This window comes from Tympanuchus pallidicinctus, unplaced genomic scaffold (genome assembly GCF_026119805.1).
Source record: "Tympanuchus pallidicinctus isolate F22 unplaced genomic scaffold, pur_lepc_1.0 scaffold3, whole genome shotgun sequence".
Lineage (NCBI taxonomy): Eukaryota > Metazoa > Chordata > Aves > Galliformes > Phasianidae > Tympanuchus > Tympanuchus pallidicinctus.
Window position 1 is genome coordinate 58,575,934 of NW_026294747.1, and position 24,282 is coordinate 58,600,215.

The 24,282-nt window shown below is 51.7% G+C and overlaps 1 protein-coding gene across 4 annotated transcripts in view; it reads right to left on the reverse strand.

Annotated features, from left to right (window-relative positions):
* Nucleotides 1–1,021: 1,021 nt before the first annotated feature.
* LRFN5 (leucine rich repeat and fibronectin type III domain containing 5) overlaps nt 1,022–24,282 on the reverse strand; it is a 47,312-nt gene continuing 24,051 nt past the window's right edge. Inside the window, exons 2-4 of one of the 4 annotated variants that reach the window (XM_052696571.1) lie at nt 9,010–10,417; nt 7,694–8,403; nt 1,022–1,433 (exon numbers count right to left, since the gene is read on the reverse strand). In XM_052696571.1, the coding sequence (XP_052552531.1) occupies nt 1,324–1,433; nt 7,694–8,403; nt 9,010–10,397 (2,208 nt within the window). In that variant the 5' untranslated portion in view covers nt 10,398–10,417 and the 3' untranslated portion in view covers nt 1,022–1,323. The other 3 variants (XR_008209707.1, XR_008209708.1, XM_052696570.1) reach the window with 3 other exon arrangements.

Sequence of the window (24,282 nt, forward strand, 5' to 3'; positions counted from 1 at the left end):
GCTGCGGCTCTCCTAGGCCCATTTAAGAGCTGACTGCCAGTGGGGAAGGATCTCGTCTGGAGATCCACTCTACTGGAGTTTCCTACGTGAGCCCAGGATAGGGTGAGCGTCCTTTTCTGTTCTAGTATAATAATTACATGAGCCAAGCTCTCAAATATACTAATCATCTGTATATTCATTGGTTGTACATCCGTGCATTAAGGTCACCTGCTGTGACTGTAATCCATATAAATTCAGGCTGAGGCTGTGTGCAGTGCCAGAAAAACCTCGGACAACTCGAGCTGTGAGTCTAATTCCTGACCAGGCTGCTGGGTGTCCCCTTAGCACACCCACACTGCCTTCCTGCAGGGTCCTGCCCCAAACATTGCCACTGGCTCTGGAGGCCAGACCCGGTGTCTCCTGCACATCCCCAACCCCAGGGTGAGCCCTGTGCCCACTGCTCAGCCCGGCAGCTTCACAGCCCAGCCAATGGCCTTCAACCTGCCCCAGACAGCCTCATACAGAGCCCACGGTGCTCTGGGGGCAGCTCAGGGCAACGTGGGGAGATGTGGCTGTCCCTGTGTGACAGCTGCTGCTGTGACTGGTTGCTGTTGTGAGCCTTGGGAGGTATGGCAGGGCAGCAGAGCATGGGCAGCGACATCAGTGGCCCACTGACAACGCACACAAACAGACCAGCTGTCCTGCAGAAGCCATGCTGAAGCTGGCTGATGAGTTGTGGTGTTTGCAGAAGTGACAATGATGTCTGGAAGCCGTGTAAAACTCTTAGTGAGAGGGAAGGAAAGCAAAGCTCTCGATCTCGTTTGAAAAGCGAGAAGTGATGGGAGCAGCCAGCAGTGCTGCACAGGACTGGCAGGGGCTGCAGCGCTATGGGTGGGAGGGCTGCAGCTCTCCGCTCGGCCCCCGGCTGCCCCCAGGCTCCAACCCCACAGTACAGAGCATGGCTGGCACTGCAGGAGTGTGTGGTGCCAACACCCGGCCGCAGCGGGCATCGCTGCCCCGAATCAGCCCAGTGCCAGCTCCGTTGTAGTAAAACATTTATTTGTTACAGTGATGTAAGCTACCATGGTTACAGTTTGTGAAGTCACCACTGGCAACGTTTGACACAAGCGGTACTGCAGCTGTTGCCACCCAAGTTTTCATTGTTAGTTTTATAAAAACCTCAGACACCAGAAAAAAAGGTATTTAGACTGAATGTGGCAGATGGAAGATGGGGAATCTGTGAGCTGGGAAGGAATGTTTGTCCGACACTGCCGACCTCCACAGCCTCCTGGCCTCAGCTGTGACTTGAAGAAATTGTCTGGGCAGTGTGAGCACGGTGTGGCATCAATCCTTGGTGCACTGGGATCGCTTTGTTTTCTGCCGCATAACCACGTTGGGGCAACTGCTTTCAGGGAGTGGAGCAGTGTGGGTGTCCTTCAGGTCAGCCCCAGCTTCTGTGCAAAGAGAGAACAGAGACAGTGAGGGTAACCCACAGTGCCCAGCACCGTGCTGCAACCTCCAGACAGAATGACTGACACAGACGGACGGACGGACAGCAACACCCATGGCAAGGAATGGGAACATTCACTTCTCCACAATTAGAGAACTCCCCACTCTCTAGATTTGCTCCTGACTCCCCGCAGGCAAAGCCCTTTTCTACGACAGCGTTTTCACCTCTTTGTGCAGTATTGGAAGTGGCACAGAGGTGAAACACCAACATGAAGCAGTGGATGGGCACGAGCCCAGCGTTGGTCCTTGCCAGGCTTACATGCAAGTGAAAAGTCACCATGCACAGAACGTGTAGCGTGTGCCCATCTGTCCCTGAGCAGCCACACTGTTGGTCTTGTCCCATGGGAGTGTGGGGCCCTGCAGCTCCACTGAGTGACTGCAGCCCTGCACCTCGCTGCTGCCAGCCCTGCGGCCCCAACTTACCTCTCAGCACCAGAAGCAAAGCACAAAGTGTGGCCATGGCTTGCTGCAGGACACAGCTCTCCAGCTGTTTGCAGCCGTGCACCGGGGCCTGCAGGACTCCCTGCCCACCACCCTCTGCCCAAGTGAGCATGGGGAGAAGGGAGCTGCACTGGAACCGTGACTCTTTTTCTCATTTTCCTGTCCAAATTGAATTCCTGTGCAAGACAGGCACATGCACACATCCCCATGATGCAGGGAGACCCAGGCAGGTCCAGGTCCCACGCTCCCCTGGGCTGCAGTGCTGCTCTGTGCCCAGAACGCGCTGCACTCAGCAGTTGCCTGTGTGGCTCCACAGTATCAGGACGTGCTGTGGCAGCATCTCCACATCACTAACAGCCCCAGCAGCTCCCAGCAGGTGTGTGCACCCCATACACAGTGCACAGTGAACATTCTCCTTGCCTGCCTCACTCTGGGTACCAACGGAGGCAGAAGCAGAGGAACGCCACCACTCTCCATCTCAGCACCACTCCTGAGGGGCTCTGCAGGGCTCTGCAGGCCAGGGGGACCCAGAGGTTCCATCAGCCCTTCCCAGATGCTGGAAGTCCCGGGTCAGCACTGAGCCAGTAGTGACCTGTCCCTGCCTGCAGACTGGTAACAATCCACATGAACTGATACCAGCTGTCGGCAAGCTGAAGGCTGATACGAACCGAGTAACAACTTCGAATGACCTGGCAGACGTGGCTTGTTCCAGCATGACAGAGGCAGTAGAGCTCGTTCTGTTTATTTTCATACAGACAAAGCTTCAATCTCGTCTCTCTGCAGCCAACAATTTGCCACATTTGCTTTTTTCTTTTTTAGACTCTTTCCTTGCAAGCTAAGCTTCCTTTTTGCCACAGCATCAGCCTTCACGCCTGGCTCTTGTGAATAAATCAATGGCATTAGCACTCACTATCAGCAAGATCAGAAAGCTCTGCCTTTTGGCTCACGTTACTGATGCAAAGTGTGGATGCTTTAACCCATTCCAGACCCCATACCCTGCACACTTGCGTCCCATCCATGCTGCCATGAAAGCAACGCCACGACCACAACCAAGCAGAGACAGAATACGGCACATTTGTTCTTATTTCCAGCACTGCCTTTGTCCAACACTCAGAGCATGCATGCACGGTGCAGCACAGCTTGGCAGCAGGCCTAGAGCCACTGTCCCCACCTGCCTGCAGTGCTGCTGTTCCTGCGTGCCCTGTGGATGTGCCAGCGGTGACAGTGCTGCAGTGCAATACTTACCTGGGGCTGCCACTGTGGGTCCAGGCGCCCTGCACAGCTGAGGCAGCACAGCCACGGTGCTGATGCTCTTTTAGCAAAGCACTGATGCTCTGGCTGCTAACATTGGTTACATAGAGGAAAAGGGTTTCTGCGTACAGGAAGACCATTTTCCTTTAAAATGATAGTATGCAGCCACCTGCATCACACTGTGACAAAAGAGCACACTTGTGCATCTGCACAGAGGGCAGGAGATGCTGCTGCAGCACTCAGCAGGTGCAGGGGCAGCTCAGTGCAATCCTTGTATCTGTGTCACAGCCAGTACTGAACTAAAAGGCATGCAGAAAAATGTCTTCAAAGAGAAAGCATTGGATGCATGGTTTCAGTAAGCAGGACCCTATTGATCTTGCTGTGATTTGTTGGGTTTTTTTTTTTCAAACCAGAACTTTGACCTACCTTAAAATTACTTCCTAAATTACCATGGGAGAGGCATTGTGTTACTCTGTTACAGCTGCTATTGTTCCTTTTAGAGAGTGAGCGCACATCACTTGTTACAACAGCACCTTAAAGGAACAGGACAGTACGTTTTCTTGAGATATTGTAAGTCTGACAAATGCTGCCACTCTGCAAGCAGTACCTCCAAGGCTCCAGTTTCTCCCAATTAGTGAGAAGCAGTAGTAAATGACAGCAGCTGTGACATTACTTCTGCTTGTTGGGTCAATCACTGAGGATAAACCCCCACTGCCTCTCTGCACAGTGCCTGCTGCAGCTCGGGGTGCATTTGCAGATGGTGCAGGAAGAGCCACGCTGTGCTTCTTCAAGGACACATGAGCAGCATTTGCTGGCAGCAGTGGGACACGGGGACAGGCGGCTGCAGGACACACAGACACAGGGACAGCTGGCTGTGACAGAACTGTCATCCACCACAGCTTGGGCTGACGTGACTCAGAACTGCAACACACAGGCACGAGGTGGTGACCAGCAAAGTCCTGGTGTACTCTGAGAAATGCCAACATCTCTGTGCTGCACGGAGCAGAGCTCAGCCCCCAGCAGCTCCACAGGGTGCAGCGATGGCTGCAGGAAACCACCGGGCCCGGCGCTGGCACTGCTGCACACACGACTGCTGGAGGGGCTTCACCACAGGAGAATGGGAATGGGCCCTGCCATCACCTGCTGCTCCTGCAGGGCTCTGTGGGATGCGTCCCTATGGTGACACACAGCAAAGCCCCCGTGGGACAGCACTGCTCTGCAGCACTGGGGGCATCGCCCGCCCCACACTCGTCCCCATGCCCCAACACCTCTTTTGCTCATTACTGCAGATCTGCACTGGTGCTTGGGGAGAGTTTTCCAGCAACCAGAGCACGTTGGCAGAAATAAAGCCACATTTGCACCCAGAACTGAACAGTACCATATATTCACCATCAAGAACATGCCCAGAACATCAGCAGAAAGGCAGCACAGAGAACAACTAACACAACCAGCTTTTCACCCAACAAAACCCTGCTTCTCCATCCAAACATAACTTGAAGCAGCCCTCTTTAACAGAACGAGTGTCTTTTCGAAAAAGGGTTAGGAGTGGATTTAAGAAATACGTAAGAGAAAGCGTGTGTCAGAAATCTCAGTACAAATAAACACATTTCTGAATTTTCTTCTCCTTGCCTGGTGCTTGTGAAACACAGAGACCCTCCCACAACCAAAGTGTTGGTGACCGTTTTCATAGAGCACGAGCAGCAGGGTGCTGGTCAGGATGCTGCACACTGCCCTGGGGTGCTGCACACCGCATCAGGGTGCTGCACACTCACTCGTGCAGCCCAAAGGGGCTCATCTCAAGAACAGCAACTCCTGGCTGCCCACACCCCTCCCCAAGGCCTTCCCTGCATGACAGTGCTGTGTGACCACAATGGGGTAAAGCCACATCTGGGATTCTTTCATGAGTGTTTTGGCTTCCAAAGAATTAGAAAACTTCCAGCACATCACTGAACAAATATTTCAGTGTCACTCTTCTGATCAAGAGATACCTTGGCACTTTTTTCTGCATCTATCTGCTACAGCTCTGGTTTTGCAGAACAGAAAGGACAGATTTCCCCCTTTCCAAGGCTTCCCACACTTGGAATGAACCAGGCCTGAACATCCCGCTGTATGTTCACCCCTGTGGCGATGGCACAGAACCAACACCCCGTGCACAACCAGAGGACGCTCCTCTCCGATGTGAGCAGAGCCCTAAAGCCACCCAGGTCTGCAATGTTAGCGCAGAGTTAAACAAAACACGGTGACATATGGTCCTTCTAAGCTGCTTATACAAACGTACTGCAGATAGATTACTCAGCTTCAGCGTTTGGAAAATCGATTCCTTTGAGTAAGAAATGAAAAATATAAAAATAACCCCCCCCGAAGCTATGAACAGTTCAGCACTTTCACAAGACATCAGACACGCGTCCAGTTTTAGACAACACACAAAGCATTTCCATTTGATGTTTCCAAAACGCACAATTAGGACAAGTACCTCAGCAGAGCACACGGAAAGGTGCCTCCTTACCCATCGTAAGGTGAAGGGACCGGCTGCAGAGATCCAGCTCCTCCAAGGACCATTACCCCCCTTTGCCCAGCTTCACCATGCCTTCACTTTCAACCTTCCACAACTTGGACTCTGGCGGTGCGCTGTGAGCCTATTTCTGTCCGTATGCCCCCCTCTAGAAGACTGCGGTCTTCCAGAGAAATCTGGAGGGATTTCTTTTTAGCTTTTCCAGCAGGAAATGGGTAGTTCTAATTTTGGTGCTTCATTTCCTTTCTGGTCTCTGTACTTCCAAAGAGAAGAAAAAGGGCTTTCTAAAAAAGAAACAGCCTCTTCCTTCCCTGCGCTTTCCAGCCCGCCTCCAGTTCCCGGCTCCTGCAGCCGCTGGAGCAAAGCACAACCACGACCCGCAGGCTTTGCACACCCAGCCCTGAGCGCAATGCCCTGCAGGAGACAACTCTCCCACACCGGCCCTGGGGCCCAGCACTGCATGTGTGTGTGTGCCTGAGAGCCAGAGCACCTGCACACAGCTGCCGGGCTGTGCTTCCTTCAAGCACAAGAACGCAGGGTGTAAAATTTAACTGTTCTATCGCTTTAGTGGTCGCAAAGCCCGTATAAAAAAACAGCGTTTAGCATCTGAGAATGCGCTGAGACGGCTCAGTTAAGCTGCCTTTGATTTAAATGTGATGACCATATGAGTTTAATTAGTATTAATTTTCAAATTTTCTTCAGAATGAGCAGAGCAGCAGAAGCACATTTCTCACCCTCGCAACAGGGGTGTCTGAGCTGTTACCACCTATTGCCATATGCTCAAGGCCGACACCGTGGCCTGACAGCATCCCAGGGGCACGGAGCCAAGCAGCACATCACTGTTAAGGTGCGAACATCTCCCAGCCACCCCGCTGTGCACAGGGACTACAGATGCAAAGCACAGTGCTTACAGGAGATAGGCCCCTGCAAGCCTGGAACGAGCGAGGTTATTGCCCCCAGCGCTGCCCTTGCCTCTGCCCACTGCTGCCCCTCACTCCCCGCTGTCTCGAGGTGCTGGCACACACAGGAGCTCAACACATTCCATTTCCACATCGCAAAGCAGGGAGCCACCGATCAGGCGCCGGTCCTGTTGGAAGGGGTTCCCAGCTGTGGCACCGATACTGCGGCGCGGGACAGGAAGGGAGCAGCATCCCCTGCACACTGCTGGGCGCCCCGGGCAGTCACTGCCAGGCTGGCTGGGTGTACCGAGTGAGTATTTTATTTTACACAAGAGAACAACACAGCGTTGTTGTTTCTGTACAGCATCTGCCTAAAAACAAAGGCAACACCATTATCACGGAAAAGAAATATACAGTCTGACCATTTTAAAAAATATCATTTTACTGATTGATCCAGAAGTGGTTATTTGTTAGCTTGGAGGAAATTTCATTTCCTTTATAAAAGGCTTTTTCTGTGAAAACTCTCTCTTGCGTTTTCTGCTACCGCAGAACCAGGAAGCCAGTCCTAGAGCAGGGAAGGCACTGGTGCTGTTTCATGCTTTTTTTCACCCCTTAACCTTTTTTTTTTTTCCCTTTTTTTTTTCTTTTTAAACTCTGAATGTTGCCTTCTGTTTGGATACTAAATAAAACCAAATGGAAACTAAACAAAACCCCGTGTGCACTGGGTGGCTTATAGAGAACCCCGCATGGACAAACCATCACTCAGTGAGACAACAGTGGACTTCCGAATCCAATTCCCCAGGAGAGGGAACTTCACACAACGTTTGGCATTTTGTTTGTCAGAGAAATAAAAGGTAAACTTAAAAAAAAACCCCAAAGGCAGGTCACACAGTGCTTTCCAATATCCACTCAGAGCTCGAGAACGTCGCTGTTCCGCCCTCCGCGCCGGAGCGGCCCGCCTGCGCCAGCATCCCATTCATGGAGAGGCTGCGCCGGGAGCACAGCCCCGCGTCCTGCTGGCAGCGGCACAGCAGCAGCTCGCCGCCCAGTGACAGCCTGCGCTTGGCTCTGGACGTGGTGGCCGGCAAGGTGAGGAACTTACTTGGCTTGGATTGTGCTCTTTTGTACGTGGGGACCCCTTGGTCAGAGTCGGGGGGACGGCTAGCTAGCTGCAGAGCAGTGGAGTTATTTCTGTTAGTGTTTTGGGACTCGATACTCGTGGCAGCTTCGCTCTGCGGCTCGCTGCTGGGCTTTGGCCCCGGCTTCCGCTTCGGCTTCTGGGCAGCGGAGGCGCCGGCGGCCCACGCGTGAGGAGAGGGCGAGGTAGTGGTGGCCTCCGGGCCGGGGCTGGGCTCCGGCGAGGGTCCGGCGCCGTCGCCGGCGGCCCGGCAGCACTGGGCGGCCTCCTCGTGCCCCACCGCCTGCTTGGAGGCAGACTGGGACAGCGCCCCGCCGCAGCCCTGCACCTGGGCCCCGTTCGTCTGCGAGTAAACGTTGCTGACCTTGGTGGCCTTGTGCTGCCCGTTGTTGTTGCACACCTTGTACCGGATCATGAGGATGATGATGAACACGAGCACCGAGGCCACGATGATCCCGCCGATGATGATAATCATGGTCCCGCCCAGGAACTGGGACTGCATGAAGTGGCAGCGCACGTAGTCCTGCTCGGTGGTGAACTGCGTGCAGCCCACCACCCTGGTGGCGGTCAGCGAGGTGATCCCGTCGTCGTAGATGGCCAAGACGCACAGGTCATACATGGTCCCAGCAGCCAGGTTGTTCACCAGGAAGGTTTTGCTCGTGGGAGGTATCATCCTGGGGGCGAGGACATCGGCGTTAACAAACCCGTGTTGCCGCAGCCCCCTCCCAGCCCTCCCCTGGCAGCGCAGCCCTGCCCTGGCGGCGGGCAGCACCACGCTCCCCCCACACAGTTTGTCTGGGCAAAGCCCTTCCTGAGAGCAACTGTAGATGAAATTAAGAAAACAACAGTTCTGAAAGGTGTGACGGTTACAGCCCAGACTCAGAACAAAGTCACCCAATGCACAGGACACGCGCGCTCACTCCTCCCAAGCATCACCACCATGGCAGCAGGGTGTGCTTGCAGAAACGTGTTTGCAGGCAGCACCGTCCCCATGCTGTCATTAAACTGAGCGCGTTAAGATCCACTCAGCTCATCTAACTTCACAATCCTTCTGCTAATCAGATTACTAAAGAGGATCAGAGGTCTGTTTTGGATTCTTTAGAAATAACCCAACCCACAGCCATTTCCCAATCTGCATTACCCTCTCCACCAGCCAAGAGCCGGGCTGTGGCTAGGAGATGCAGGCTGACAGCCCTCCGAGGAGTGGGCAGCAAAACGCTTGCACCAGCAACCAGTGTGGAGCAACGGGGAGGGGCTGGGCTGGGCTGGCCGTGCCATACCTGTACACCAGAGAGTCATCATAAGTGCCATTGTACTGGATCTGGAACATGCGTATTCCAGGTATGTTTCTTTGAAAATTGAATTTCAGCAGAGCAGTAGATGATGTCGCTTCAGCAACAACCACCTTCTTGTCTTGGCTGACTTTTGTATCCCCATTGCTGCTGCTTGCATTGGAGCCCGACTTGGTGGACGTTGAGATATCCGAGGAGCCAGGGTCAGGCTCGTGGATGTGGTTAGTGCTGTTCAGCAAGTGAGGGAGTTTGATTATGTGCAGGTCCACCGTCTGTGTGGCTTCCCCTGCTGGGTTGGAAGCGATGCAGGTGAAAGAGCCCGTGTCCTTCACTGTTGTGATGAGGATGTCGAGTGTACCGTTGTCATATACCACAGACCTTGTTGCGTTAGAAATAAGTTTGCCCTCAGGTGAAATCCAATGAATTGCTGGCTCTGGATCCCCCCGGGCCTTGCACCTCAGCGCTGCCCTTTGGCCCTCCAGCACCCTCAGCTCGTGGGTGTGCCTGGTAATGAGAGGAGGTTCGCACAGGAACTCCTCCTCAGGGATCGACCAGAAGTACCGGCCCGACAGCAGCTGGGGAGAGGCACACGTCTCCAGGTCGTCTTCTCTGGAGAGACGCCTCAGCCACAAGAGCTCACAGTTGCAATGCAAAGGGTTTCCACCAAAGCTTAACGCAAAAGTAGAAGGGCTGATAATTCCTGAGGTTGCCAGTACCTGAGCTCGCTGAAAGAGAGGGTCAGGTGGTAGCTTCTGCAGTTTGTTAGACGTGACGTCTAACCTGGTCATCTTGTGGAGATGGGAGAAGGTCCCCTTAGGAATATGATCAATCATATTGTGGTCCAGACTGAGGGTGTGCAAGCTAACCATCTTTTCCACAGCATCCCAGGGGATCGTTTCCAGGTTGTTGTAAGACAAATCCAATTCCTCAAGAGCTAAAACATCATCGAAAGCTGTGGAAGAAATAAGAGTCAGCTGGTTGTTGTTAAGTATCAAGTGATGAAGATTGGAGAGCCCACTGAACATGTCATTGGTGATCTTAGTCAATCGGTTGCTGTTCAAATGCAAAGCCCGCAAATTGCGCAAGTCAGCAAACGCGTGAGGTGTGATAAAACTGATTGTATTCCTGGATAGCGTCAGGTCCACCAGGCTGGTCATGTTGGCAAAGTCTTTCCTCTTGATATTTGTAACAAAGTTGTCTGCCAGCCGTAATTCCACGGTCCTCCTGTCAATGTTTGGTGGAACAAATAAGAGCCCCTTCTTGGCACAAAGGGTCGCAAGGTTTGGAGACAAAATCTGACAAACGCAGCGCTTTGGGCAGATCTGAGCTCTCACTGCTATGCCAATGAACAGCAGAAACAAAAGCAGTTTTTCCATTGTAGATCAGGTTCACGAGCCTGTAAGGAAGAATAAATGTCTGTTAATGCCTGCAAGATCAGCAAGTATATCGTAACAGAAATCATAACAGAAGCAGAGGAAAACTGTCTATGATTAAATCACGAAACAGGTTCACAGAACAGAATTTCTGTCTCATCTCATTACCAGATGTCTTGCAACTGTCCATATCCTGACATGGAGGACAACTGAGATTGTTGTATGTATGCATACACACACACACACATATATGCACATATACACATCCATGTGCAGATAACAGTGCGGTTTGGAAGCATCTGGTGGCTCTGTGCATTGCAGCAGTGGTGCCTCTCATCCAGCACCACCATTCCCACCACAGGGCTTTAAACTGACACTCTGGCCTCATGATCTGGAGTTACTTTATGATTATGCCATTTACATACTGGAAAAAGGGATGTTTCATGTACGCTTTAATTGCTGAGCTGAAACCCTCAGCGACCTCTAAATCACGCAGTAGGTTTGTAACCAGTTCTACTGAACATTTAAGCTCTTAATGCTATTTTCAGAGTAAACCCAGAAGGGGCTAATTTTATGTCATTCAAAAAACAATAATGTGCACAAAGAAAAAAAAATATCAAGAAAGCTCCTGAAAACAGACACCTGAATAATAGTGGAATATGGGCTAATTTCAGAGCATTGCTGTTTCCCCTGATGCCACAGCAGCACCGCACTCCTATCCCAGAAACTCTGACAGTTCAATTATCCTTATCTTTTACATTGCTAGATCCAGGAACTGCACAGAGTATGAAAACAAGGGAGATAACAGACATGCCCAGAGAAGTTAAATGCAATCATCTATCAGCAACTCTGTTAAGAACTCCACAAGGGCTACACGGCCCATTTCTGAACGCCCCTTTGCCACCCTGCCTCCACACACCAGTGAACCGACGCAAAGCTGCAGCCCACATCTGCCTCCCTTCCAAGAAGTGAGATGTGGGCAGGAGCTGAGCAACACAGTGAGTTGTAGGAGTAAACACCTGGCTGCAGCAGGGCTGCACAAAGGAAATGAAGCAGCCAGCTCCCTTTGGGACTGACAGAACTATTCGTATACCGAATACAGACGCATCACAGAAATACAGAATCATAGAATGACAGAACGGTTTGGGTTGGAATCTTGAATCTTCATGGATATTTAATGTCAAAATAATAATTATTTCTCCTGTTGTCCAGCCATCCATGACCCATCTATGCCATGGAAAAGCAGTTGCAGAAAATTGTTGTGAAGATGCCAGCCCCTAAAACTTGCCTGTCAGCACCACTATTTTTTTCTTTTGCTAATACCTTTCTTGACTACCGATCCTAACCAGAGAGCCCTCGTTAAAAAAAATAATAAAATAACATAAAAAAGAAGTCTTCAACCATCAGCTTTAACTTAAATAACGATTACATCCACCACTGAAGGCACAGCCTATCATTCCTGTAGTTTTGGGAACCATCCCAAACCCCCCGGTGAAATCCCAGAACATATGGCTTCCTGATGAGTCAATCCATCCACGCTAACGTGCTGCAGGCTGCAGGCACTGCACTCCTGTGGCCCTACTGCCCCTCCAGCACTGCACAGCAGGGCAGGCAGGCTGCCCCGTGGGGCTCCTCCCCGTGGAGATGGCAGCACCTGGATGGGGACTCCCAGCATCCACCCCATGTCTGTCACATGCCAGCAACACTTGCTGAAGACAATCCGTATTTATCTGACAACTGGAAGAGGATATAAAAACAAATTTCCTTTTTACAGCCAGCTGAGAGTGCAATTTGTGTGCTATACAATCCAACACGGCATCAATTTATATGGGACTCCTTCAGCGAAAACTGGCCATTCTTGGGCTGTAAATGCACCAATTAAATTGGTTCCCTTCCCTGTTATCCTCACGGGAGGCAGCCCGCTCTTGTCAGGAGCTGTAAACTTTTAGAACGAAACCTTTTGCACCTCTGCTGGGGACAATTTTTTGCATTAATTGCAGCAGAAAGCAAATCTCCCGGGCAGCATTTACATACATTTGCAGGGTTACATTCCACACCTCTTGTGTCAGCACTGTACACCAGCACGGTTCTGCAGGTGCAAACAGGACAGTTCTGACCCTGACCAGAGGATCACAGAGCCCTGCACAAGTAGCCTGCCCCATACACCCCTGAGCCTGCTGGGACCCCAGGGAGCCACCTCCCCAAGCAGGTGCCACTGTTCTAGATGGGATTTTCTATCCCACCATACATTTGGTTCACACAAACTCAAAACAGACCTCACAGCCCAGCAGCATCCACAGCTGGACCATGGACCACCAGAGGCCCTGGTCATCCTGGCTTGGGAACACCATCCTCGCTTAGATTTGCTAATACAACACCACTAATTTAGATCTGTAGCTGTGATTAAGGAAATGTGCTCAGCACTTCTCAGATTCAGCCAACACTGTTTTCAGAAGCAGGCAAAATTAAAACAAAGTCAGCAAGGTGCATTTTAACACTGTAGAAGGCAAAGCTTCAGACAATTCTGTAAGACTCAGTTGACACAGTGTCAGAAGCAGATACAAATTCACAGCCTGCACACAGTGACCTCCATTCCTATGCTGCCCAGCACCCTTCCCAGCACCCGGGCTGCCCACACCAGAGGGAACCAAGCCCTCCAACCTCCTGCCTCCATCCTCTGTAGAGCAGATGCAGTAGCACACAGCTCCCCAGCTCAGTCAGTGGGACGCGCTGTGCCGACGGCCCTCCATCACTCCTGGTATACATGACACTGCAAATAAAATGCTGCCTCCCATGGCTGTCATGGGAGCAGGCACAGACCCTTCCTACCAAAGGTTTTTCACCCTTAATTAATGACTCAGTGCTGGAACAAGGCTGCAGCTGCTCTCTGCCACTCTGTGGAGCCGGCACAGAAACTGTGGTGCTCCCTCAGGGAGCTGCCTTGTCCCTTACCTACAGCTAGGACCAGAACTTCCCCACAAGTTAAAATCTGATGGAGGAGGGAAGGGTGACCTCAGACAAAGCAGAGAACCGCCACTGACCTGTGACAGAATCCTCCTGGTAGGGCTGCCTGGTCATAGAGGCAGCTGAAGTGCTGCAAGTGGAGGGGGACACCAGACCTCGGAGCAACACTGGGGACTGCTTCCTTCCTTTGTATTTCCAGGGACCAGAGAGGGAAGCCCAGAGAGCATAGACAGCGCATCCCATCTTGCACTGAGCAGCAGGCAGCACAGCACAGCACAGCACGGTACAGCAGAGCAGCAGAGCTGCACCCAACACCCAGTGCCAGCTCCCAGCACCCTGCACCCCAGGCAACCAGTCTGGGCAGGGAGCACTCCACGTCCCATGCTGCACTCACAGTTCATACAACCATGGAACCATTAAGGTTGGAAAAAACCTCTTACGATCACAGAATCATAGAATCACTCAGGTTGGAAAAGACCTTAAAGATCATTGAGTCCAACCATCACCAAACTCAACCCCACCCCACACCCACCATGCCCTCTAACCAACAAGGGGAAATGGCTTCAAGTTGAGGGAGGGTACATTTAGGTTAGATACAAGGAAAAAGTCCTTTACATGAGGGTGGTGAGGCACTGGCACAGGTGACCCCGCGGTGTGGTTGATGCCCCGTCCCTGAAGACTTTCCAGGCAAGGCTGGATCAGGCCTGGGCAGCCTCATGGAGCTGTGGTGTCCCTGCGCACTGCAGGGGAGTTGGATTGGATGGGCTTCAAAGGTCCCTTCCAACTCTTAAGGATTCTACGAGTCTATGACTTTAACCAGGGCTGAGCTAGCACCAGTATCATCACTTAGCACCCTGCCAGGTCTGTCAGCTCTCCCATGCTGCAGCTTGAGAAATGCTGTTGGCAGGTGCTGGGGAGAATGAAGGGAGCAGACAAATGTGGGTGCATGGCTCCCCTCCAAGCGTGGCACCCACGAGAGGTCTGTCCCCGTGCTCAGATGGCTCAATGAGACCCGGAGGTGCTGCAGGATCCTGCCGTTGCCAAGAACCCAGCCGTTCCTGTAAAACTGTTCCTTACCATTCACAGAGTTTTTGTTGTTTTTTCTTTTAGAAGTGTTAAGTAAGTTGCAATATAAATGTGAGCAAAGCTTAAAATAAAGCTGTGTGTTTGTACAAGTGCTCACAAAGTGCTCTAAAAGCTGTGTGTCTTGCATAGATGAACTGGTATTTGCAGCTGAAGCACAGCACATACATTTATTTCACGTAATAGGAACAGCCAACCCACACACAGCATTGCACTGCACAGCCTCAGCTGCCACCTGTGTGCTCGGCACTGAGCAGCTCACCTGGTTCACAAAGCACTGCCTAAATCTCACTGCTTGCTTAAAGCATCAAAAAGAAAGAAAAGAAAACAAAGGGGTCAATGCTAATTTTCTACCAAGGCATGCAGGGCTTTCATCTAGTGCTTGGTGTTTGCAAAGAGATGAGGACCATCAAGCTCCTTGTGTGGTACATGTGATTCGAGTAAAAAAGGCTCTCAGAAGAGAAGTTTTAGATGAGTTTTGTTACAACATTTTTTGAGTTATTCAGAGCCTACAAAAATTAACTGTGAGCTACAGTTGGCTCCAGAACTCACTGCTGTGCAGATGCTACGATGGTCTCACAGCACTGAACAGCCCTGTCAGCCTCCAGCTCTCCGCTCTCACCAGGACCACAGCACCACTGCTTCCCTCTTAATGACCTGAAATGGTTACATGAAGCAAGAGCCCCCAGATTACTGCTCCTATTTCAGAGCAGAGAAGTTCTCCCCTTTAATCACTTTTTCCAGCTACGGAGAGGTTTCTCCCATTGATAAAGCCCATGCAGGAAGCCGTCATGCCTCCCGTTTAGCACTGTGGGATGTGCACCCCAGGAATGGTCACAACAGCCCCATGCCTGGGACTCACGCTCTCCTTGCCCCACACAGCTGGGGCTCAGGTGCCAGCAGCTCCCATGCTCGAATAAAAGGCCTCAATCAGCAGCGTGCTGTGAAAGTAAGTGAGCACCCATCACTTCACGTACTCACTTGCGGTCATGGGTAGAGCTGGTGAATTTGAAACGTCAGCCTGGAGTTGAACCAGGGGACACAGGAACGAAGTGACAGCACTGCTGTACTGAAATTGCTTCCCTTTTCCTACGTGTGGCTTATTGATTTTTTTTCCCCATCTTCACTGGGAGCAGTAATACATTTTAGGATATTTAGTGCAGCATTTTGCAGATTTGTCCAATGCTGTAAAGATTCATTTCATACTGAGATCTATGTGACAAAGGGAAGCAGCAGGAATACAGGATGCAGTAAATTATTAGCAAACTATTTTCGCAGCATCCAATTCTGTTTGGATTGTAGGTGCTGCACACGGTGAGTGTGTGGGGAACCTGAGCGCAGCACAGCGCTGGCGAGCTGCAGCCAGCTGCTAATGCAGTGCCTGCCTCACACATAATCTGTCATCACTAAGGTCATGGCAGAACCTGCTGACTGCATTTCCTACCCCTCCCGGCCTCCGGAGAAGCTGTGATTTTCAAGGACTTTGCAAATGTAATTTCATGGTGGGGGAAAAATGTCCAGAAGCTGTCTGTATTCACCTGCTGCAGATGAAGGATGGGGAAATAGCTGGCATGAGCCTCGAAAGGCATCTGGCAGCCACACGAACATGGGCGCAGACTTAAGCGGAAAATGCAGAGCTTCAATTTCACAAAGGTCAATGGTTTGTAAACACGTCTGAGTGCTTTTCTGAAACACAAACACAGCACCTACAAACCAGAACACTCAGAGCAACACGCCATCCCTGGGAAACCCCATCCCTGGGAACCTCATGGCTGCACAGCACTGCGGGACCACAGGCAGCTCCGCACTCAGGCGCTGCCCGCTGCCTGCTCCCCACTGCCCATCACCTGCACCCTGGGAGGCCAAGGCATAGTGGGCAGCAGCCAGGGCTCCTCCTGCCCACCCACTTGATAATCCTCCCTCATTTTCCTCCAGCCTTAAGCCTTAAACGATACACACGCAAGGAGGTATTTTTTTCTCCCCATAATGAGGTCTAAACATGCAAGATTAAAGTGAAAAATGTCTGTTTTAAAAGATTTCTAAGGAAAGCAGAGACATTATTTGTAAGACCCAGACTGCACTGCACACATGCTGACACCTGTGAGCACAGCACTCAGTGTCTCCACGAGCAGAACTCAAGGCACAGAGCCAAGCAGAGGCTGCCCTGGGCTGGGAGGAGAGCACAGCCATCAGCCTTGGGCTGGGAACTGAGTGTGGCCATCGGCCCCTGAGCCCAGCAGGCCCTCAGCTGTGGGGCAGTGGCTCAGGAAAGGCACAGCAGAAAAACAGAAACAGGAAGGCTTCAGAGGAAGGCGGCAAAGGCAGCTCAGGTGCACTCAGAAGGGTATTTTGCTTTCTCTGCCCCCCCACGCAGCAGTCAGGGCAGAGGCAGAGCACCGGGTGCTCCTTGTGCGCCTGGCACAGCCAAGGTCAGGACAGAGAGCGTCAGTGCTGTCAGTCCCTGGTTCTCTCTGTTATTGGGCCCACTCTTCTCTTAAGGGCACTTGCTCAGTGACTGAAGATGGACAACGGCACGGAGCACAAGCCACTCTCCAGCTCTGCATTAGGCCTTTGACCAGCATTCCTGGGCATGACTGACATGGGGCACCCTGCAATACCCCAATTCCTGTGCTCGCATCTGCCACGTTGCAAACACATGGCACTGCATTTTATTTATTCAGTTTTCAATTAAAAGGTTACAGAAAACTTCTAGCAAATCATATGTGCAACAAGCATTTGCACAGTAAGCTGGCCAGGTGCTGCCATTTATACACACACAGAACCATGACCCCCCCCCAGTTCTCCCAGCTGAACCCTCCATTTATATTCTCTTGACTTTCAGGACAGCGGTGTTTGCTCCGATCACAGCCCAACCAGCACAGACTTCCACAGACGGGTCCAACCCCTCTGCTCTGAGCTGAGCAGAAACAAAAGCCTGGTGATGGCAGGGTGATGAGGGCACCAGGGCAGCCCTGCAGGGCCCACTGTGCCCATTGCCCACCGTCCCCTCCTAGAGCACTGCCTTCAGCTGCTGCGCTCGGAGAGGGGCTGCGTCTTGGGCAGCATTAAAGGGAGCTGAATCCATTATTAATGTCAATTTCACACATTTCTCCGTTGTCACTCTGCTATGGAGACAGCCAAGCAGTAAAAAGAGGTTATGTGCCAGCAAAGGACTGAGGTGTTGTGGCACTTTGGCTTTTTATTCCCCACAGTTCATCTGTTTCACGAGCAACTCTATTTCCTTAAATTGTTTGTAATCTTCAAGACAATTTGCAAGTTGTTATTTTCACTTATTTTGCCCGCTTATTTTATTATAACCCAAGAGATTAGTGTGTTCTGATAGAATACTTTGTTCCAAGACCTCATCAGTGTAAAACAGACAGAGGATGCATCAACGATGCCAACGCAATGCACGCTCTCACCCTTGCCAGCACCCTGGCTGTGAGCCGTGTGCCTCTGCCCCAGGAGCACCGCCTCCCCCGGCTGCTGGATGGGGCTGTGGGATCACTGCAGGCAGCCCAAAGCAAGCACTGCCATGGGCACACCCCCACCCCTCAGGACAGAGCCACGCTTTCTGGATGCTCTTAACTTAGCCCTCATCCTCTGCTGCGTGGGATGCGATTATCTCAGCCTGCAGTGCCACTAATGATTTTAAAATTGCTCATCATGCCTTAATTCCCAGTCTCTCGCTGGTCGCTGACCTCTTTGTGCAGGTTGTATCACTGCTCTGGGTAGGAAATCTCCCTGCGTCACCACTGTTGCTCAGGCTTACTCGGGAGATAATGGGAAGTGACGCAAAGAGTGATTCCCTGATGATCGATAAAGAATTGCCAGCAGCAGCCAGGAAAGAACGGACACTTTGGGGGCAGCGAGCTCATCCTGCTGCCAACACAGCTCGTTCCTGAAGGATCCAGTGAAGCCCCACATTTCCTGCAGCTGTCCCAGTGTTTTGCCAGGTGAGGAAGATGGGATGTGGGGACTGCTGGAGCCCACAGGTACCGCAGGATCAACACTGCAGGGCTGAATGCTGCAGGGCTGAGTGCAGCAGAGGCCCCGTGCCGTATGCACGTGGGTGACACCGGGATGGGAGCAGCTGAAGCAAGGCACAGAACCTGGTTTGCTTTTCCTTCTGTTCTGCTCCCCACCACTTGCTCGCTCTCTCCCTTGCACATCTTTCCCAGCAACTGATCTGAAAACATCCGAGAGCGGAGCTGTTCCACCAGCTGCTGCCAACTCACTCACTGAGCTGACAGGGACTGTCATCCTGGTGGCTCTGCATGGAAGCCACGTGGTCGCACCGCACGCTGCACAGCTCTGTGCCACTGCTGCTTGTACAGCTCCAAGACCACGGCCAAGCACAGAGCGCTGCTCTGCCACCACAATCCCAGGCTGAAATTCATGCATCTGAAATTCAATAAATTCAGTGCTGAGCGACTCATACAGGAAGGAAAGCTCAGGAACAATGTGCTGAAGCGAGGCAGCTCATTAGGCATTTGTAGCACAGAGAAGGAGCCGAGAGTGATACATGGCATGACTCAACACAGTGGTGTAGGAACAAGGCTGCAGCTATGTCAGTTAATAATAGCTCTGCCGTAAGAAAACCTGGCGAGGCAGCCGCCCTCGGGCCCCCAAGCATTCCAAGCTCCGGAAGTGTTTCTCACAGCTCCGTGACCAGCCCGAGGAGATGGGCATCTAAACTGCACACAGCATGGGCTGCTGCTGGGCAAGGCGCTGCTGAGCACCGCAGAGATGGTTTGGGGCGGCCCTACTTCCCGCAGCCCTGCCTGCAGGGCTCTCCAGGTGCCCACAGGAGGGGCAGTTCCCGTGGGCAGAGGGACAGCGAGGGGCACGGTGGCACCAGTGCTGCCCACAGCCTGGGCATAGGGCAGTGCTCAGCCCAGCACAGCCCAGTGTTGCTGCAGTGTTGCTGCTGCCGATTTAGAATGCTTGCATTAAAGCCTCGGTACCCTACTGCAGGATGCCATGGCATCCCGTGAGGTTTCTTCACTACTGCAAGTCTCCTGCCAGGCCTAGTTTTGTACAGGTTAGTAAATGTGATGCCAACCTGTTTGTACTAATTCCACCAGCAGAGGAACACCCAGCCAAGTGCCAGTGTCACTCCTGTATTCCATCTCTTCCAACACAGTGTCAGGCCTGAGATGCTCAACCTGCAGATGAAATGGCCTCTTGGTTTCATTCATCCTGATGAAAAGCAGAGGGTACATTTGCACTCCTGTCTTGCGCAGCATACAGCCCCACAAGCTGCTCAGGGCAGTGTTGTTCCTTGGGTTCCAGCAGGCACAGCTGAGGGCTCTTCCCTTTGCATTTTTTCCTTGTCCTTGGAAGAGGAAGCAATCAGCAACACACCCATCTGCGGTGCTCCCAGGGAGCCACTGACTTTCTGAGGCAGGTGTACAGGAATGGCTGCCTGCAGGCAGCACCTCCCACCTGAACTGCCCATCACTCCTGCCCGGATTTGCCTTTCTGCACTTACTGGAAGCAGCGTGCATGGATTGACGGCAAGCAGCAGAGGTCTGCAGACGCAGCAGGCACAGCACTCCTCTCCCCCATGTCTGTACAGAACCTATTACAAAACCTTTATTTTCCTTGAGCCAGCAGTAATTATTCATGTGGCAGTATGCAACGGAGGAAGCAGAGCACGGTTTCTTTTATGACTGTTATAATAAAACATTGTTCTCAAAGGAAGTTCCCATCCCTCAGGTGGAGAAGGGCAAGGAAGTACATTTCCCTTCACAGACCCCAATCCGTATGGGAATTCCCTGTGCCTGCAGATGAAGCTGTAAGCCCACTTCTGCCACTGCAGAGCCACGGGTCCTGGCCAGGACAGTGTGAGGAGCCAAGGAGGAGCAGTGCAGAATGTCAGTGCTTCAATCAGGAGCACCTAGCGACTCCATTCCTCAGCCGCTGAGTGCCACTGTACAAAATGCTACAGAAATATGCTAGTGCCAACTGCAGCATCTGCATTAATTGTGCAGCTGAAAAACGTGAACAGGCCTAAGCGAACACAGTGAACAATTGCTCCAACGAAACAGCTTTTATCTTACCAAAACATTTTTACTGAATCAGACCACAGCGGGGTTTTCAAAACTGAGAGTTTTCGCACCATCAAAACACAACAGAATTGTGAAAGGATTTCCTCTGATGCTCCTCTGTCACAAAGCTTGCCCAAATCGGTGCTCTGCCATGCAGTGTTCCAAAGGCCGTGCTGCTGCATTTCCTTCTGCCTGCACCGTCCCCACGGCACGAGCGCCCTGTGCAGCCGCAGGGCTCACAGCAGGCCTATCCCACCTGGGCTCCCCCAGACTCAGGACCTGCCCGGCTGCCTCAGGCACACTGCACCCAAAGCGGGGAGCCAAGAAACCCACCTGAATGGCAGCAGGCCGGGGGGAAGCAGAGCTGCCACAGCTGGGGATGGCTGAGCGGCCGTCAGCTCCCAGCACTGTGTGCAGCCTGCACAGACGTGGCCTCGCCACGAGAGCAGCTCTGCCACGAATCGGCAGGGCACGGACTCTCCTAGAACCCAGAATCAGCAAGGTTGGAAAACCATCACAAATGCCACACCATCCCCACCGTGCCCACTGAACCACATCCCTAAAGGCCACACTGCCATGTTTTTTGAACACCTTTAGGGATGGAGACTCCATCACCTCCTTGGGCAGCCCGTTTCAATGCCTGATCACTCTTTGAGAGAAGGAGTTTTTCCTGATATCCTCTTGGCACCAGCTCACAAACCCTGGCACTGCCCCACAACATGCTCCTTCATTAGCTGGAGGTAGGCTATCCATGGGAATGCTTCAGCCCAAACACAGCCCAGACACTTAGGGTTACAAACAAATGATTGCAAACTAACAGAAGTATAACATCTGGAAATGACTGACAACTGTTCTGAAAGCAGTCACCAGGCATTTCTGTAATACAAGGCATTCTTGAAATCAAAAACACTGTTCTTGAGAGACCAAAGACTTCTGTCAAAGCAGATCAGTTCTGCTAGAACTTTAATTTCAGGATGCAAATTTCAGAAGTAAATTTAACCAAAAAGTCTTCAAAAATAAAGGATGCTGTTTTTCTGAGTTTTTTTCTATTTTAGAAAAGAAGCCTCTTGCCAAGCCCTGGGTCCTGGCCCCAGAGACTGCAGTCTCAGCCTGGACGGGCCCAGTTCAGGCATTTCCCACCTCAGCAAGCATCCTCCCTCAGATCTAATTTTCCCATGAGGGAAATCTCATTATTTTTTATCAAAAAAAAAAAACAAACCACCAAACCCTGACTTGCCATTCAGAAAAACAAAACGAGAGGTTTGGTTTCAGCATGTTTTGACAGAAATTGGAGTATTTCATGCTGTCAAGCTCCCCTGGCATGCTCTGTCTGTCCAAGGAAGGCAGAATCCCACACACCTACGTAGGTGTCTCAGTGTAGCACCCAGCACTGCATTCCTGTGCGTGCTGCACACAGTCACACACTGCTTCCAATCGCTGGGGCAAGGCAGCACTCTGCTGGGTGCCAATACGCGTGGTGCCAATAGTCCACGTGCTTGATGTCCTGGAGAAATTTAGCACTTTGTTACTTCTACAAAGCACCTGAGCACATGTGAGCAGCCTGCACCGCTGTGGGGACGGCTCCCAGGGCAGAAGGTAACAGCGTCCTTCAGCAGTGCTCAACAGCTGCCCTGATGTCACGGGCTTCACTTTGAGTACCGAAAGCACAACGTGCTCCCCAGCAGCAGCCCAAGCCGTCTCCGTGCCACAGCAGATGTCCTGCCTGCCTTCTCCAGGCATGTCCTGACTGCCATCCCCTGCCCCTGCCTGGTACCAGCTGCCGGGCAGCAGAGCTGCCTCTTGTCCACATCACCCAGCACTCAGCGCTGCGCTGCACCGGCTGCAGGCAGACAAGATGGACAGATGGATGGACATATAGGCAGACAGATACACAGACAGGCAGGCCGACAGACAGGCAGACGGAGCGAGCAACAAAGCCCTACCATGCTCCACACCTGCACCCGGGCAGGTTGAAGCAGCCACAGGAACACATGCTCAGAACTCACCTCATGATACTTTTTGAAAAATGTGGACAGCGTTGATAATCAGCTGTGATTAATCAGAACACATTCTCTACGCACTACACTGCTAAGTGAAAAAAAAGGAAGCCTGTCAATTATGTTTATCTTTCAATAGGAGAATGCAAGGACCCGTGAGAAAGTGAGTTCCTGTGCCTTAAGAGGAGGTCTGAGCATGCACCAGAGGCCTGGAGCGGGCAGCAGCAGTGAGAAGAAACCAAAGGATTTCATACACCTGGAGTGTGTGAGCTGTCCTACCTGTGGCTGGGCAGGAAAGTGCTCCCTCCACAATGCCTTCAGCTCTGAACACCTGAGCTTCACCCTGCAGCTCTGCTGCACACCCAGCCAAACTCTGCCACGTACCTGAGCTCCATCGTGCACAGGAGCTCAGCTGGGCAGCCAGGCTCCGATGCAAATACAACCCATCACGTACCCACATCCCAACGCACACCTCAACCCCATCATGTAACCATGTCCCAATTCACGCCCCAGCTCCAACTTACAGCTCAGCTCCATCGCACACCTCAGCCCCATCGCCCACACCTGCTGTGGCCTCAGAAGAGCCACAAGTGACCTGGGCTGTACAGATGATGCGTGCGGTGCCCCCTCCCCTGTGCCCTGGCCAAGGAGGGTGCAGGCACTGCAGCACACCCGTCCCCAGGTCAGGGCGCCTGCAATCACAAGGGGTGCCATCGGGCTGCCCCAGGGCTGGCTGCCATTCATGCTGGGTGGGACGGAGCAGGAGCCAAGGTCACCAGGACAGGACAGGACCCAGGGCAGACAAAGCAGCAGTGCCAAAGAGGGAGGTCATTAGTGTGGAGCAGCAAAGCAAAACTGGGGGACGTGGGTTAATCATAATTGGATTTCCAAGCCTAAGCAGCCTGTGGGTTATATTAAGTGCTGTAAAAATAACTCAGTTCTTCCACCACCTCACTTATGCATAATGTACAAAACTAAATGAAAAAGAAACTAACAATGATTTACTCCAGATGGATGTTTATTATCTTAGTAATAATATCTCTCAATCGTCTCAGGATTAACTGAGGCCAACTCTTTTCTTAGTCACCGTACTCTTAGATGAACATGGAGTAAATTAAATGAGCCTCAACCAGATGAGCATTTATTAGAGTTGCCTCTACACGTGCCTCTATGTCACTTGAGGATACGAGCCATAAAACACACGCTGGAATTTAAGCACCAAAGTGTAATTTAACATTAACTGATACCAGTTGCAAACTGCAAATCTCTGAAAGGATACCTATTCAGGATTTAGGTCTGTGTTAGCTAGTATATCAAAACAGATATGGTCAAATTAGCTGCTGAAACGATACAGGATGCGCTATGTCTACAGCAGCCTCAGAACTTCAAAGGCAAGATCAGGGAATCTCACAGAGATAAAACATTTTTATCACAATAAGGAATGATGCGCTCAGGCAGGCTCCACGTAATAAAAACGGACAACAAGAGCTGAAATGGAAATTTGTTTTCCAGAAGCCAAGAATAGTAAATGATTTATATGCACTTATTTTAATTTATTTTCAGGCTGCGCACAATTTATCTAAAGTCATCAAAAATTAATAGGCCATACAGAAAGGAGTTTTAATAAATTCAAACTTAGGGGCATACAGCGAGTGTATCTCTTCTCAAGTGCTATTAGCACTTAACTATCTAATTAATCCATTGCTTTATCTTGCCTGGAAGTCCAAGCAATCCCCCTTCCCAGGAGCCCCGACATCACAGCCGCGGCGCAGCACAGCCCTCCCCACACAG